Source organism: Sporothrix brasiliensis (genome assembly GCF_000820605.1).
Source record: "Sporothrix brasiliensis 5110 chromosome Unknown Cont20, whole genome shotgun sequence".
NCBI lineage: Eukaryota > Fungi > Ascomycota > Sordariomycetes > Ophiostomatales > Ophiostomataceae > Sporothrix > Sporothrix brasiliensis.
This window is the reverse complement of record NW_024467139.1, coordinates 5,084,358-5,100,851: the sequence shown is the minus strand read 5'-3', so window position 1 is coordinate 5,100,851 and position 16,494 is coordinate 5,084,358. Positions and strand designations below refer to the sequence as shown.

Genomic DNA, 16,494 nt, shown 5'->3' with positions numbered 1-16,494 from the left:
CGGAACCACGGAAACACCTAAACACGTAAACACCCAAACACGTAAACATGCCGCCTCGACTACAAACACGCCAGGCGCCCAGCGCCCGTGCCCGAAAGGGCCACTATTCGTGCGAGTTCTGCCGCGTGCGCAAGCTGCGATGCAGCCGCCCGCTGCCCTGCACCAACTGCGTGTCGCGGGGCAAGACGTGCGTGATGGACGCGGAGGGGCCCGTGGAGATGCCGGTGCCGATGGCGGTGGCAGGGCCGGCGGAGGTGCGGCCGACGCCACTGCCGGCGCGCCAGCATTCGCCGTCGTCGCAGACCACGGGCACGCCGTTCGGACACGACGCCGGCAACCAGGCGCTGCTGGACGAGGTGTACCGTCTGCGGCGGCTGGCCGAGGACCTAGAGCGGCGCATCCACGGCGGGACGGACGCGTCGACGTCGACGTCGACGGGCCGGCCGGCCACAAAGGCCATGGCCATGCCGCCGCGGCTGCCGTCGCCGCCGCCGCGGCCTCGTCCGTCGCCGGCTGTCGCGCCCGACGCAATGGGCCCGATGTGCGCCGTCGTCACACACCTCGACCGCGTGTCCATGAGCAACGGATCGTACGCGGACCTCGGGCAGCCGTCGTCGGCGTCGGCGACGGGGTCGCCGTCGGCGCTGTCCTCGACGACGACGGCCGTGGCGGCGGCGGCGGCGGCCAACCAGTTTGAGCAGAGCGGGCTGGCGCTCAAGATTGCGCCGATCCTGTCGATCCCCACGGCGCCCGAGTTCAGCTACAGCATCGTCGGCGGGGGCGACCGGCTGGGGGCGCCGCGGCGCCACATCCATCTGCCGCTGTACAGCGAGACGACGGCGCTGATCGACACGTTCCTGCACACGGTGGGCAGCTTCTACCACATTGTGCACCACCCGACGACGCCGGCGCTGGTGGCCAGCGTGTACGACCGCGTGCAGCGGCACAACGGGGCGCAGCTGGCGCTGGGCGACGTGCTGCTCGTGGTGGCCATGATTGCCACGGGGGCGTGCCTCTACACGCCGGAGGCGGACAGCAGCAGCAGCAGCGGCGGCGGCGGCAGCTACGACAGCAACGCCAGTGCCCTCTTTGCCACCCGCGGCGAGGCCGCCCGGCAGATTCCGTACTGGATCCAGTCGGCCGTGCACCTGCTCGAGGCCCTCGTGCGCGGCCCCGCGCCGCCCACGCTGTCGGCCCTGCAGGGCGTGGTGACGCTGATGTTTCTGATCAGCAACGTCGAGGGCGTCGGGTTCCGCTACCGCTACATTGTGTCCACGGCGCTGATGCTGGGCCGCGAGCTGGGGCTGCACTGCATCGACCAGGAAGGCAGCGGCGGCAGCGACGACAGCCACAACAGCCACAGCAGCGGCGGCAGCTGCGGCGGCGCGCAGCCCCTGACGACGCCCTTTGAAAAGGAGCTCGGGCGGCGCGCGTGGTGGTACCTGGCGTCGACCGACTGGCTGCTGGCGGCGCGCAACAGCGGGCCGGGCGTCGGCGTCTACCAGACGCACCCGCACATGATGCGCGTGCGGGAGCCGCGCAACATGGACGACGACCAGCTGGGGCCCGCCAGCGCGGACCCCATCCACGGCCTGCCGCTCGACGTGCCCACCGACATGTCGTACCTGCTGCAGCGCGTGCGGCTGGCCAACATTGCGCGGGGCATCGTGGACCGCATGCCCATGGTCTCGGCGACGCAGTTTGTCGGCGGGCCGGCGTCGTCGTCGGCCGCCGCGGCGTCCCTGCTCGCGCAGTACCGCGAGAGCGCCCTGGCGTCGGACGCCGAGCTGGACGCGATGCTGCGGGACATGCCGCCGTTTCTGCGGATGGAGACGTACGAGCAGACGGGGTGGGAGGCGGGCGGTCACGACGCCAAAAACAACACCAAAAACAACACCAAAAACAACACCAAAAACAGCCACGGCCGGCCGCACCGCAGCCACTTCATCCAGGCCTTTATGCTGCACTCGCTCATCCACACCCAGCGCTGCAAGCTGCACCTCTCCTACCTCACGTCCTGGCGCCGGCAGACGGGCAACCACACGGGCTGCGTCCTCAAGCATCCCGACCCGGCCCGCCGGCCGTCCGTCGCGGCGGCGTCCACCACGTCGCGGGCCGTCTGCATCGACGCCGCCCGCCAAATCATCCACGCCGAGACGCAGATCCGGCGGCGCGCGGCCGGCCACCCGTTTGTGCAGAGCCGGCTGTCGTGCGTGCTGTACGGCGTCTTTCTGGCCACCATTGTCCTGATGATTGACCTCTGCGCCGACAACGGCGAGGACGCGGCGTCGTCGCCGTCGGCGGTCGACACGCGTGCGGCCTTTTCCGCCATGCAGATCGTCGCCGACGCGCGGCCGTACTCGCCCGCGGCCGCGGAGCTGTACACGTCGCTGACGCAGCTGCTGGCAAAGCACCGGCCGCAGCTGCTGGAGGCGGTCCTGGGCACCGCGATGCCGCCGAGGGCCGTGGAGGCCATGGAGGCCATGGAGGCCTTGGAGGCCATGGACGCGATGGACGCGATGGACGCGATGGACACGCTCAAGGCAGTGCCGCCCCTCGAGGCCACGACGACGACCACCATGCCGCCCACAAACACCGACTTTGACGTTTCCTTTTACGACTCCCTCTACAACAACCCGCTGGCCCTCCACTTTGACGGCCTCGACAACCTGGCCCAGTTCCAGTGGGACGATCTGCTCGCCAATGTGGACATGTCCTTGTATGTATAGGAGGGGGGGGGGGGGACGAGATGTATAGTAGCAAATTGTATATTGTATTGTGCGCAGATTACGGTGACGACGCAACAGCATGGCAGGAGACTACATTGTACATTGTGTGTGGAGTGAGGACGGGACACGGCGAGTCTCATGTAGTGTCCTGATGCCCACTCTCCAAACTTGCCGCAAAGTGACAAATAACCAAGACGACACGTCTCGCAATTTCAAAGCAAATCAGGGAATCCGATTTTATACCCGTTCTTGACGGTACGGATGAACATGGGCGTGCCATTTGTAAGGCGGCTCTGCGCCACGGAAACTCCGCGGCAGGCGGAGAACGGAGGACGGAGGCCACCACACAACAGATGACAAAACAGACGACAAAACAGACGACAAAACAGACGACAGAAGACAATAAAATAAAACACAACGTGTCGTGCCAAGAAAGGGTTTGTGTCTGCTTTCATCATTCTTCCGACCCTGTTCTTTCCTTTTATTTTCTTTTTGTGATTTCTTTTTTCTTTTTGAGAGAGAGTGAGATTTTATATTCCTGCCCCCACGTTTTCTGACGGCAACATGTCTTCCGAAAAGGCCAGCCACAGCGATCCCGACCCAGACATTGACGTCGAAGCCGCCGCGGTGCCCGACACGCCCGAGTCCCCTGTCGACAACAGCGAGCAGGCGGCCGAGAAGCCAGCCCCCAAAACCGAAGATGGCTTCACGATTGTCGACTTTGACGGCCCCGACGACCCGGCGAATCCCATGAACTGGTCGGCGCGCAAGAAGTCCGTCACCATTGCCCTGGTGACGCTGATGACGGTGCTATCGTACGTCCCCGTCTGTCTTATGCGTCCGTCCGTCCGTCCGTCCGTCCGTCCCGTCCACCACTAACTGCGCAGCCCCATTGGATCGACCATCAGCTCGGCCGCCGCCTCCGACATCATGCGCTTCTTCGGCTCCGACAACCAGACCGTCGGCGCCCTCGTCACCACCATCTACCTGCTGGGCTACGCGTGCGGGCCCATGGTCATCGCGCCGCTGTCCGAGCTCTACGGCCGCGCGCCCCTCTACAAGATCTGCATCATCTGGTTCCTGCTTTTCCACGTCGCCTGCGCCCTCTCGCCCAACCTCGCCGCCCTCGTCGTGTTCCGCTTCCTGGCCGGCGTCGGCGGCTCGTGCCCCGTCACGCTGGGCACCGGCAGCATCGCCGACGTCGTGCCGGCCGCGAAGCGCCCGCGCGCCATGTCCGCCTACGCCATGGGCTTCATCTCGGGCCCGTCCATCGGGCCCATCATCGGCGGCTACCTGACGCCCGCGGCCGGCTGGCGCTGGGACTTTTGGCTCATGGCCATCCTGTCGGGCGCCATGGCCCTCGTGGTCATTGCCGTCCTGCCCGAGACGTACGCCTACGTCATCCTCGACAAGAAGACGAAGCGCCTCAACAAGGCGGCCGCCGTCGCCGCCGGACAAGACGGTGCGCCCCCCGTCCGCTACAAGAGCAAGCTCGACTCGGGCCGCACGCCGCGCCAGCACTTTGCCTTTTCCATCGGCCGCCCGCTCAAGATGCTGCTGGTGCCCGTCGTCTTCTTGCAGTCGCTCTACGCCGCCGTCGTCTACAGCTACCTGTACCTCTGCTTCACCACCTTCCCCGCCGTCTTTGGCAACCAGTACGGCTTCGGCAGCGGCGCCTCCGGCCTCGTCACGCTCGGCTTCTTTGTCGGCTGCGTGCTCGGCATCCTCTTCTGCGGCGGCGTCTCGCGCCGCATGGTCGTCTACCTCGCCGCCAAGAACGGCACCGGCCCCAAGCCCGAGTACCTGCTGCCCACCCTCGTCGTCGGCGGCGTGCTCATGCCCGTCGGCCTCTTCTGGTACGGCTGGTCCGCCGAGGCCCGCACCCACTGGATCGTTCCCATTCTGGGCACCGGCTTCCTCGGCTGCGGCGTCATCATCACCTACATGGCCAGCACCCTCTACCTCGTCGACGCCTACACCGTCTACGCCGCCTCCGTCACCGCCTCCAGCACCATCCTGCGCTGCGTCATGGCCACCGTCCTGCCCCTCGCCGGCAGCGCCATGTACGACCGCCTCGGCTTCGGATGGGGCAACTCGGTGCTGGGCTTCATTGCCGTCGCCTTTTTGCCGCTGGCGGTCGTCCTCTACGTCTTTGGCGAGCGGATCCGCACGACGAAGCGCTTCCAGGTGAACTTTTAGGGGCGATGCGGTGAGCGTGTGAGAATGCGGCGGAGCGGTGGAAGTGGTGACGACGTGAGGGGCGGGAGACGAGTCGAGAGAAGTCGTGGAGACGCCATGGAGACATGGAAACTATTACTAATCCACTAATACCTGCCAACATAGACTTGCATGCAAACCTCATAGACATATCTCAGTTATTCGAGCGAAATACATATAGATACGTACATTCATGACAGTCTTTGGCAATGCATTGCCGTTTTGTTGAAACCAAGGACACAAGTGACACGAGGCGAGGAAGAAGAGAGACAATGCTTCGTGACTCGATGCAAAAGCGTCTGCGAGCATCAAAGGAGCCAAGAAGGTCAAAGCACCCCCGAAGAACAATGAAATGGTGTTGTTGACATACAAAGCGGCCGACTATGAATAGACGCAGCGCCTCGCCCATTGTTTCGTCCAATGTCTTTGTCCAGTCCATAATAAAGATGTTCATACGCCTTTGATCGTCAGTCTTTGGCCTCAAGACTTGGACGCCGTATTTTGAACAAATGGGCCTCGTTGTGTCTCTGAAAATACTTTATAGAAGCACAGTCGTCGCAACGCTTCTTTGCCTGTAAATCCATTTTTTACGCCAAGTAAATACTACGTCCACACAAGAAGCACGACTTTCCGACCTACAAAGTAAAACACACAACAGTTAGGTACGACCATGCATGACACACAATATCAAGAGCCGGCGGCGGCGGACCGGCCACAACGGCGTGCCGCGCCGGACGCCCCGTACAAGCGCTGTCGCAGCCACGACCCGATCGTGCCGACATGTGGCCCGCCGATCCCCGACCACATGCTGTCGCACGCAAACAAAGTGGCCGCGAACATGCGCGCCGGCCGTTTTGTGCGCCGGCCGACCTTTGTCCTCGGCCTGCGGGCGGTCGATGCCACCACCCAGGCGCTCGCCGCACGCATCCTCCGGGGGCCCCTCGCGGCCTTGTGCGACGACACGGCCGCCCTGCTGGCCGCCCCGCGGCCGACCGACCCGGCGACGGCTACGGCGACGGCGACGGCGCGCCACGGCACGAGCATCTTGGAGCTCGTGCGCGACGCGTACGCGCTGGAACCCGGCCGGCCGTGGACGCTCTGGGCGTTCCGGGACATGTGGGACCGGTGTCCCGTGGCGCTGAAAAGCGCAGAGGATGCCTTTGTGTTTCTCCACGTGCGGCTGGCCGCCCTGGAGCGGCACGAGGGGGACCCGACCGAGCTGCAGCTGTTTGTGCACTTTGTCGTCGAGGCGAGTCCGACGTGGCCGAAGCTGTTTGCGGTGACATATGTGAGCGACGGTGACGACGACGACGGTGACGACGACGGTGACGATGACAACGGAGAAGAGGAGGATGGCCAGGAGGCGGAGATGCGAGACATGGAGGACCTCAAGCTGGACGAGGAGACAAAGGCCACACAAAAGAGAATGGAGAGACAAGGTAAGACGGCCGTGAAGAAAGACGTGGCAGAGAAACAGGAGTGGAAGAAAGAGGGGCGCACACGAGATGTGGCAGCCAACGGGAGGGAGGGACCGACTAACCGGGACAGGAAGACTGTCGACAAGAGAGATCGAGAAAGACGAGATCGAGAACGGCGCGAAAGGGAGAAGAAGCGCGAGCAGGAAAGGAGAGAAGCAGACCAAAGAGAGAGGGAGCGAGACAAAATGGCGCGACAAGAAGAACGCCTCAGAAGAGACGAACTCGAGAGACTGCACCGGGAGCGGCAGATGCAGCGAGAGCGCGAACAGAGAGACGCACGTCGGCGGTGGCTTCAACATGAGCGTGAGAATGAGACCATGGACAGGCTGCGGGGGAGATTCAGAATGCTTTGATCCTGCGCCGTCCGCAGAAGTTCGGTAGAAGACGTCTGCATCACGCGTCTCATTTTAGATGATGTATCTACATATATGGCGACAATGTCGTGGTTGATCATCGGATGTTGGATCTGCTCTCGTTCTCGCTGCCTCGTGCTTTCGCGCCTTCATAAATCCAGACACTGCTTGCTAAGTCCATGGACACGGGTTGAGTGCACGAAATTGCTGATGCCAGCGAAACAAAATTATTCAACGTATGAAGAAACAGAACGACAAGCTTACAATGAAGAATCAAAAAACGGCTCCGGTCGTACAGACGACGAAGGGAGCGTCGGATTTGCAAGAGCCGTTGTGCCTGGCCGACGTTGGACAAACGTTTTCTGGGGCGGCGGCGGATCGGACATGGAACAACTGTGTTGTAAATCCGAAATCTGGGGACGCCAGAATTAGGAAAAGCCCGACATAAGGTGGACCCATTGGCTGGGCCTTCGACAGACGTTGTCACCACGCCAGATGGCCTGAGAGGGGAGGGTACTAAGTACAGCATCCATGCTAAATAGGGGAGGATATGTCGAGGCTGTCGAAGCTGTCGCAAGATGTCGAGAGAATGAGACTAAATAATGTAAAATATTCCAGAATAAAAAAATGCCGTGGAAATAACCACCAAAAAAGAGACATTGCAGTATACTTTATCATTCAAATAGACTAAGGCCTAGATCCGAACAAGGCTCCGAGTGGATCGTTTAGCACACAGAATGACTTTTAGAGACGTGAGACATCTCGGTCGTAAGGGGCGTTTAAACTACCTGAAGTCGGGGTCGACTGCAACCCAAGGATAGAATACGTTCGATAGCAAGTATTGTACGACATACAACATATAGTATAGAAACCGGACAGTCCTGCCCCGATCGTCATGGCTGTCATTCTTTTGGGAATTTGCCGAGATATTATGTCCGGCAGGAAACGACGACACTGGAAAGGGCTGAGCGTTGTACGGCCTAGGATGTAGCCTCCACTAGTCACGAATCTCCTAACTCCAGAAGGCCACAGCGTCGTGAAACGGGCTTGGCCAAATTGGCCGATACTTGCCACACAACATAGCCAGAAACAAAGCTGCTGATGGCGAGCTGCTGACGGCGCCAGCATTTTGAGCAGCCGTACAAAGAAGGGCCTGCTGAGTGGGCGGCAGCAAGCATGCTTGGTAAGAGCCAGAACATTGATCTTTGTCTGGGGACATGGGCACGCTTGTCAATGCAACGTCCATTCCAACGGCTCGATGATGAGGCGGTCCTGGTTCGCCAGAGGGGATGTCGTCGTCGACTGAAAAAGTATAAATACAGACTTGTCCTGGTGGAAGTAGAGATTGTCTCATCAACAGCATTATCATCATCGACACTCCATAAACTCTCTAGGCACCTGACGCGCAACATACTCCGCACAACATCATCACCCACAACATCACCCACAACATCCCCCCCAACATGCCTCTTCCCACCCGCCAGCTAGGCACCAACGGCCCGCAGGTGACGGCCGTTGGCATCGGCCTGATGGGCCTGTCGGTGTTTTACGGCACGCGGCCCTCGGACGAGGAGCGGCTGGCCTTCTTGGACCACGTGTACGCGTCGGGCAACCGGTTCTGGGACACGGCCGACATGTACGGCGACAACGAGGCGCTGCTGGGCCGGTGGTTCGCGGCGCACCCGGGCCGGCGGGACGAGATTTTCCTGGCGACCAAGTTTGCCAACGCGACGGACGGCAGCGGCGTCATCCGCTCGGACCCGGCGTACGTGCACGAGGCCAGCGCGCGCAGCCTGCGCCTGCTGGGCGTCGACGCCATCGACCTCTACTACGTGCACCGCGTCGACGGCACGACGCCCATCGAGGACACCATGGCGGCGCTCGTGGCGCTCAAGAACGAGGGCGTCATCCGGCACATTGGCCTCTCGGAGGTGTCGGCCGACACCATCCGGCGCGCCCACGCCGTGCACCCCGTGGCGGCCGTGCAGGTCGAGTACAGCCCCTTCAGCCTCGACATTGAGAGCCCGCAGATTGCCGTGCTGCAGACGTGCCGCCAGCTCGGCGTCGCCGTCGTCGCCTACGCGCCGCTCGGCCGCGGCATGCTGACGGGCCAGCTGCGCAGCGTCGACCAGATCCAGCCGGGCGACTTTCGGTCGCTGGCGCCGCGCTTCTCCGCCGAGAACTTCCCCAAGAACCTGCGGCTCGTCGACGACCTGGCGGCGCTGGCCGCCAAAAAGGGCGTCACGAGCGGGCAGCTGTCGCTGGCGTGGCTGCTGCGGCAGTGGGACATGGTGATTCCGATCCCCGGCACGAAAAAGACGGCGTACTACGACGAGAACATGGGCGCGCTGGACGTGACGCTGACGGACGAGGAGGACGCTGCGATTCGCAAGGCGATCGAGGCGACCGAAGTCGTGGGCCAGCGCTACGCAGCGTCGTATGTTCACAATCTGTTTCGGGACACGCCGAAGAAGGCGTAGGTGCGTTGAGGAGAAGAGTGAGAAGGCGGTGGACGGTCAGAAAGCTACGAGTATAAGAATGAATTGAATGAAAGGACCGCCGTGATAGATGTCATCCACTCTCTGCACGTTGGATTTTAGGGCAGGACGCTGTAAATCTGACAGCGACAGCGAAGGCTCTAGCGCACAACCCGCACACTCGCTTCAGTGATGACAGGCCTGGCAGCCAGTGGTGCGCGATTGGCCAGCGCTGTGGACCTCATCCCACCTTGGGCGCTGTCACCGACCCGACGTCAACAGAGGCATCCACGAGGGAGGCGGCAAGCAAGACGGCAAACGAGAGATGCACGCAGGCGACGCGACGAACCGGACCAACCATGCCCGCACAGCTCGCGCAGCCCGCACAGCCGCCAGCACCGCCCTTCAGGGGCCGCTGCCAGTGCGGCCACATCCAATACACGCTCACCGCCCGTCCGCGCCGCGTCATCCAATGCCACTGCACCGACTGCCAGCGGACGGGGGGCAGTGACTACCAGGTTGTATGTGTTGCTGCCGTGTTGTATTGATCTCATCTCTGCAGGATGTTGCCGCTGACTGACGTCGTCTGCCTGCACAGATGGCCGAATACCGCGTCGAGGACGTCGTCGTGGAGGACCCTCTCTCGCACTGGAAGATCTACACCATCCGCGAAGGCACGCGCAGCGGCCAGCCCAAGGAGAAGCACTTTTGCGGTCACTGCGGGTGCGTGCTCTGGACGGTGGCCATGAAGGACCGGGGCGAGCTGCGGCTGGTGCGGACGAGTCTGGTGGAGGGCGGGCTGCAGCTGTTTCGGCCGACGAAAGTGCAGTTTAAGTGAGGAGGGTGAGGAGGGTGAGGAGGATGACGAGGATGACGAGGATGACGAGGATGACGATGACGATGACGATGATGACGATGATGACGATGATGACGATGATGACGATGATGACGATGACGATGATGACGGTGGCGGCGACAAAAACAACACCATAGACACAGCATAGCGAGGAGCATGATCAGTTTATTCACAATGTATTCCACGTTTCTAGACAAATGACACGAATCACATCTATGGGTATCAAAGACGACTCCGCCTGGCGAATCCCCTGACGAACCCCATGACAACTCCCCACTACGCATCCTGTGCAAACTTGGACCTCGCGCGCAGCCGCGGCCCGTATACGCGGAAGACAATGGGCGCCGGCAGGGCCAGGGCCGAGACGGCGCCCAGCAGGCTCGCCGCGGGGCCCACGCCGAGCCGGGTGAACATGGGCCGCGCGGCCAGCGGCAGCCCGCAGGCCAGCAGCGAGCGCAGCACGGTGTTGGCGGACGTGGCGCTGGCGGCATAGGGGCCGTAGGAGTCGACGAGGTAGTTGAGGCACTGCTGGAAGACGACGTTGAAGCCGCAGCCGATGAAGCCGCCGGCGACCGTGGGCACGGCCCAGTGGTACCAGTGTTCCGGGTTGCGGCCGGGACCGGAACCGGGGCCCTCGGCGGTCCAGCCGAACCAGAAGAAGCCGGCGCTGAAGAGGAGGCCGCCGAGGACGATGGGCGGCAGGCGGGCCTCGGGCACGGCGCGGCCGTCGCCCTGGCGGGCCATGGCGCGGGCGTAGAGCGGCTGGTTGGCAATGTTGATGCCGACGGCGACGACGGCGCCGACAAACAAAGCCAGAAACGGCAGGTTGGCCGCGACGGGGCCGAAGCCGCGCGCGTCGCGGAACACGAGCGGGTAGACCTCGAGCGCCAAGAAGACGAGCGCGTACGCAAACGACGCGTACAGCGCGATGCACGCCACGATGGGCTCCGTGACGAACATGCGCAGCGGCCGGCCCAGGTGCCGGCCGACCAGCGTCCGCAGCGTCATGCGCGCGCGCTCCTGCTCGTGCGGGTGCCACCAGCGCGCGTCGCCCGTGGCGCGCCGCCGCCGCGCCGCCCTGCGCGCGAGCAGCACGGGGCCGTACGTCTCGGGCAGCCCCAGCAGCGCGACGCCGCCGCTGACGGCCGCCACCAGCGCCTCGACGTACAGCACCCACCGCCAGCCGAGGCGCTCGTCGTACGCAATCGACGCGCCCACGACGGGCGCCACGCACGGCCCGCCGACGACGCACACCGAATAAAAGGCCATGGCCACGCCGCGCGTCGTCGGCGCGTAGATGTCGCCGAGCGCCGCCGACACGTTGCTGATGGGCGCCGACGCAAACAGCCCGCCCAGGAACCGCGTCGCCAGCAGCGCCGACGCCGTCCGCGCCGACGCCGACCCCACGCTGAACACGCCCAGCACCAGCACCGCCGGCAGCATCGACCACCGCCGCCCGTACGCCTCGCTCACCGGCGCCCACACCAGCCGGGCCCAGGCGCGAAGCCCAGCACAACAGCGCCAGCAGCAGCACCGTCTCCTCGGTCCCCATGCCCAGCTCCGCCGCCACGAGCGGCTCCGCCGGCGTCAGGATCGACGTGCCCAGCGAGCCCGTGAACGCCAGCAGGCCGAGAATCAGCGTGCACCGCGCCTTGGTCGCCGACGACAGGTTGTGCGGGTCGTCCGGGTCGGACGCGCCGTCCCACTTGGCCAGGAACGCCGGGTCGTGCTGGTCGGCCGCAGAAGGGGCCTGCGAGCGTGGCCGCGGCCGTGACCGAGACCGAGTGAGGGACGGCACGGCCGACAGGGCCCGCGACCGCGTGCTTGTTGTTGCCCGGCCTGCATCATTGTCGTGTGCGGGGGGTGGGACAGGTGTCGTCTCCAGCGACGGGCCGTCTTCCTTGCCAGGACGTGCTGTCGGTTCGTCCTGCTCTGGCTGGCCCTTTTCCAAGTCTGCGTCGACTGCCGTTCGGTGTGCGTCGTCCATCGTCCGCGTGCTCGTCACCGAGTCGTCTTGTGTCATGCCTGTGGTTCTGTCGGCTGCCGTGGCGGCGGTCTGTCGTATCCTCTGTCGTATCCGCTGTCACAGTGTCGTCTGGACGGGTCTTTTGTATGTCAGCCATCGCACCTGAGGGTCGAGGAAGAAACAAACGAGTGTAAATGCAAAAGAAGATCGGCAACAGACGAAGGAAACAGACACGGACAGCCGACAAATCCACCCTCGTAATCCGAGCACAGTTTGTCACCAGGCTGGAAGAACAATGACCCCAAATGTATCCTTGTTTTGTTTACTGTCATTTTATTTTATTTTATTTTTAAGCACCGTGATCTTCCTCTCCTATGTCGGAGCCCATGGCCGCTCTGGCTGCTCTGGCCGCTCTCGGCCGACGCTTCAGGGGGTTCAGTCGTGGAGATAGCGCGCTAACGTCGGCGAGGTCGGACGTATGTCAGACGCTATGCCTCGGTCGGTCGGCCTCTGAAGCACCACTGCGACCACCTGAACCACTAAACCCTTCCACTGAAAAAGCTTATGCGTTCGTGGCAGCGGGTCAGCGGCCAGGGCCGCACCGACCAGCTTACAGGCCTTGGCTGCTCATAAAGCTGCACACGACTCGTCCAGTTCACGAGGCGTCTGGACGTAATGCACCGTCTCTCCGCGGTACATTCTCACAGTCTCCGGCAGCTAACCCCGCGTGGAACCACTGGTACAGAGGTAGCGTGTGCCGACACGGCTCCGGAGGAGGCACTTCATGTCCAGTGGCTTGCTGTAACAGGCAATGTGATTAGGCGCTGCTGGAAAGTAAAGAGCAGCAAGTAAGACGTTACCAGTTAAGAGTAAAGAGCAAAGTAAGAGTAAAGACGACTCCGACGTATGCGACTGCTCCAACGCCTGGATCCGTCATGATCTGGCCGCGAAGAGTATGGAGCCGCAGGCAGCAGGAATAAAAATGAGAGTTGGATGAAGATTGGAAATGAAGGTTGCGAGAGAACGACTGGACGTGTGTTCCAGACTCGATTCGGCCATGGTGCAATGATTGGAGCATTGCTGCTGCCTGCAGTTGTGTTCTAATGAAACGTCGGTAATTCAGTTTCTCGGGTTCTTTTTATTAACGTTTATATGAGAAATCTCAATACAGATAATAAAATAAATCCGTAGACGTAAAACATGAATGCACCACACCTAATTGACGTTCATATGAGCTGCCTTTTTCGTCGACTCAATGGTACATCGGCCTCAGTGGTGTCTTGCTTTGGGTGCGTTGCTTCGGTTGCTTTCGTTGGTTTGTTTATTTATGCAAAGTCTGGGCCAACGAGCGTTTGAGAAATGCAGCTGCCTATCCCACCCGTCTGTCTCGCTTTATCAATCTCACCCGTCCAGCGCCGATCAACCAGCTACAAATAATACAGTATGTTCCTTTACTGCGTTGAACCAGACACCAAACCATTCTTCCTTTAATATCACATCTTCTCCACCTCTAAATACAATTCACGCCCATCCACCAAGTCCACAAGTCCAGTCCACAAGTCCACAAGTCCATCAATCCACCACCTCCACCTCCACCTCCACCTCCACCTCCACCTCCCCACAATGGCTACCGACGCTGTCTACACCGGCCCCTCGGTCGGCACCATGATCAACACCCACACGCTGGCCAGCGAAATCATCGCCCGCCACGGCACCGGCGCCGAGGCCGTCCTCGACGACGACAACATCCGCCAGCTGCGCCGCTACCTGGACGCGCCCGACGGCGAGAAGCGCGCCGTGCTGGCCAAGACGGGCACCGACAACGTCGACACGGCCCTCGCCAAGGTGCACGAGGGCGGGTACACGCTGATTGACTATGCGGCGCTGGCGCGCGGCTCGGCCAAGGCCGCCTTCACCGACGACGAGGAGGCGGCGCTCCGGTCGTGGCTGCAAGGCGGCGGCGGGGCGCCGCAGGACAGCTAGGCGGGTGGTATGAGTCGAGGGAGATGGGTATGGGTAGATTGGCTGATTGGGTTTACAATAGACTCGATCGCGAGTACGCTACGGTCCATGTTGTCATCGCCATCCACGCTGCCCAAGGACGCATGAGGATCATAGTAAACGGGAATGGCACAACTGCTCTCAATGAAATAATGGACTTTTTATTAGAATTTCCCGTACAATAGGTGACCATCTCGCTGTAGGACCACGTGGTTGTCGGCCGCACGGCCAGCGTACACATCGGATCCACCACGCAAGTAGGCCATCCAACCTGAAATCAACGCAGAAACAGTACAGTTGGTCATATGCCCGCCATATGACGGGACAGGCAGTAGAACAGGGCAAAAGGCCCTTGCTAGGATGGGCTTGGAGGAGGGGCTGGCGGAGGCGGCTTCGGAGTCGGTTTGCGGCTCATGTTCAGGGGGGTATGGATGTTGCTATGCTGCTTTTTGACGGTTGAGGCTGGCGGTTATATCGTTAAATGGTGTATGTTTTAAGGATTGTGTTGTTGATGGTTGTTAAGAAAAAGAAGGAATCCCACCTGGCATGGGCTGAGGGATGATGGGATATTTATGCGGGAGAAAAGAAGGAAAGCATCAGTTGACTACTGAGCTTATCGTGAGTTGTACGTTATAGCTTGCTTCTTTCACAGCTGGATGTGGTTGTGCAAGTGATCCTGTTGACTTATGACGGGCGCCAAGACAAACCGACTCACAAGCATTGTGCAACGCCATGCTCCTCGCCAAACAGTAGACCTGCAAGTCAGACTTGAATGCAGGTACGAAATCACATTCAGGCTCTTTTGTCAGCAGCGAAGTCCCGTCAGCGCTTGTCTGCCCGCTGCGACTAGCCTCGTCACCATGACGTTCTTACAAAGTAAAGGCTGCGAATGACACAGGTGAGACGAGAACTGCAGCTTGTATTTAATCCAAAACAATGCAAAGACAAGTCGACTTCAACAAGCAACCAGGTATACACAAACATTTCATCCGCCTCGTCGCGCACACCCGTCGCGCCACCCGCTACGCCCACCCTGGCCCGCCGTGCTTGGCCAGCTCCTCCGTCGTCCAGTCCCACAGCGCGTCGACCAGCTCCTGCTTCGCCGTCGCGCCCTTGTACGGCTGCAGCTTGCCCACCGGCACGTAGAAGGCGCCGGACACGACGCCCGCAGCGCCCGTGTGGCCCGGCTTCGTCGACGTCGACCGCTTCGCCGTCGCACACCACAGCTGCGTCTTGGCGCCCTCGTCAATGTCGACCCACACAAACCGCATAGCCGTCCGCATCATCAAGCTGAAGAGCCCGCCGGCGCCTTTGCCCCAAATGTCCGACTTGACCACGCCCGGCTGGACCGCCGTGACCGACAGCGACGGGTACTCTGCCGCGAGACGGCGCGCAAACAGGGCGTTGGCCAGCTTGGAGTGCGCATACAGGGTAAAGGGCGCGAACGGGTCGGGCGTGCGCATGGCGTCGAGGGCGAGGCCGCCGCGGGGCAGCGCGGCGCCCGCAAAGGCGGCGTTGGACGACGTCAAGACGACCCGGACGTCGCCGCCGCCGGTGGCCGCCTGGGTGGCCAGCAGGACGGGCAGCAGCAGCTGGGCGAGGAGGGCGTGGCCCACGTGGTTGATGCCAAACTGCGCCTCGTAGCCCTCCTTGGTGAGGGTCGGCGCGACGCTGGCCACCCCGGCATTGAGAAAGAGCAGGTCGAGGCGGGATTCGCGCGCCAGAAAGGCCGCGGCCGCCGTCTTGACGCTTTCGAGCGAGCCGAGGTCCAAGTCCAGCACAACAATGCTCTCGTAGCCCGTCTCTTGGCGGAGCGCGGCGGCGGCGGCCTCGCATGCCTCGTGGCGACGGCCGCACAGATAGATGGCCTTGGGGCCGTGGCAGGCCAGGGCACGCACGGTTGCTTTGCCGATGCCCGCGTTGCCGCCCGTAACAAGCGCGACCTTGCCCGTCAGCGAGGGGATGTCGCGAGCAGGTTCAAAGGGAGTCGGGGCCATGATGCTGGGGGGGAGGGGGGGAAGTCGTGGTCTGTTGTCTCGAGTTGTGTTTTTCAGCGCTGCCGTACACCGTACTATGTGTCTAGAGGACACAACATATCGGCAACCACTGGATACTGAATGCCCTGCCCTGGCCATGCCTTTATATGGTCTTGTCCATCTGCAATTTCAAATCAACCGACGGCGAACAGGACGACGACCGGGCCCTTGTTGGCCCTGTTCCATGTCCTGTCACGCCGTCGCTTGGTCCATCTCCGTCCAGGCGATTCTAATTTCGTCTTCTTTGGTCCCCTTTGCCCATTTGTCGCCGACACGGACGGGGGCGGGCAAACCATCTCGGACTCTGCCATTCCCCAAGACCACTCAGATCGTCCAGCATACGAAGGGCTGGCCGCTCAACTTGGGCCGAGGACACCATAA

General features: G+C 61.9%; 7 protein-coding genes across 7 annotated transcripts; 5 read left to right on the top strand and 2 right to left on the bottom strand.

Annotated features, from left to right (window-relative positions):
* Window positions 1-47: 47 nt before the first annotated feature.
* SPBR_06611 (uncharacterized protein) lies at window positions 48-2,729 on the top strand (the record flags this gene model as incomplete). Its single annotated transcript, XM_040764867.1, has 1 exon — window positions 48-2,729. The coding sequence occupies one exon, from the start codon at window positions 48-50 to the stop codon at window positions 2,727-2,729; it is 2,682 nt and encodes an 893-aa protein (XP_040617339.1).
* A 564-nt stretch (window positions 2,730-3,293) lies between these two features.
* SPBR_07073 (Major Facilitator Superfamily protein) lies at window positions 3,294-4,928 on the top strand (the record flags this gene model as incomplete). Its single annotated transcript, XM_040765327.1, has 2 exons — window positions 3,294-3,544; window positions 3,617-4,928. 2 exons carry the CDS (start codon window positions 3,294-3,296, stop codon window positions 4,926-4,928), a joined length of 1,563 nt encoding a protein of 520 aa, XP_040617338.1.
* Window positions 4,929-5,616: 688 nt separating this feature from the next.
* On the top strand, window positions 5,617-6,805 carry SPBR_07417 (uncharacterized protein; the record flags this gene model as incomplete). The annotated part of the gene is made up of 2 exons (XM_040765671.1): window positions 5,617-6,385; window positions 6,495-6,805. The coding sequence occupies 2 exons, from the start codon at window positions 5,617-5,619 to the stop codon at window positions 6,803-6,805; spliced, it is 1,080 nt and encodes a 359-aa protein (XP_040617337.1).
* Window positions 6,806-8,240: 1,435 nt separating this feature from the next.
* Window positions 8,241-10,258, top strand: SPBR_08969 (aldo-keto reductase; the record flags this gene model as incomplete). The annotated part of the gene is made up of 4 exons (XM_040767095.1): window positions 8,241-9,253; window positions 9,463-9,775; window positions 9,853-10,026; window positions 10,079-10,258. 4 exons carry the CDS (start codon window positions 8,241-8,243, stop codon window positions 10,256-10,258), a joined length of 1,680 nt encoding a protein of 559 aa, XP_040617336.1.
* A 128-nt stretch (window positions 10,259-10,386) lies between these two features.
* On the bottom strand, window positions 10,387-12,133 carry SPBR_08974 (bicyclomycin resistance protein; the record flags this gene model as incomplete). The annotated part of the gene is made up of 2 exons (XM_040767100.1): window positions 10,387-11,518; window positions 11,625-12,133. 2 exons carry the CDS (start codon window positions 12,131-12,133, stop codon window positions 10,387-10,389), a joined length of 1,641 nt encoding a protein of 546 aa, XP_040617335.1.
* Window positions 12,134-13,699: 1,566 nt separating this feature from the next.
* On the top strand, window positions 13,700-14,059 carry SPBR_08001 (uncharacterized protein; the record flags this gene model as incomplete). Its single annotated transcript, XM_040766252.1, has 1 exon — window positions 13,700-14,059. One exon carries the CDS (start codon window positions 13,700-13,702, stop codon window positions 14,057-14,059), a length of 360 nt encoding a protein of 119 aa, XP_040617334.1.
* A 1,040-nt stretch (window positions 14,060-15,099) lies between these two features.
* Window positions 15,100-16,074, bottom strand: SPBR_07613 (uncharacterized protein; the record flags this gene model as incomplete). Its single annotated transcript, XM_040765867.1, has 1 exon — window positions 15,100-16,074. The coding sequence occupies one exon, from the start codon at window positions 16,072-16,074 to the stop codon at window positions 15,100-15,102; it is 975 nt and encodes a 324-aa protein (XP_040617333.1).
* Window positions 16,075-16,494: the final 420 nt, after the last annotated feature.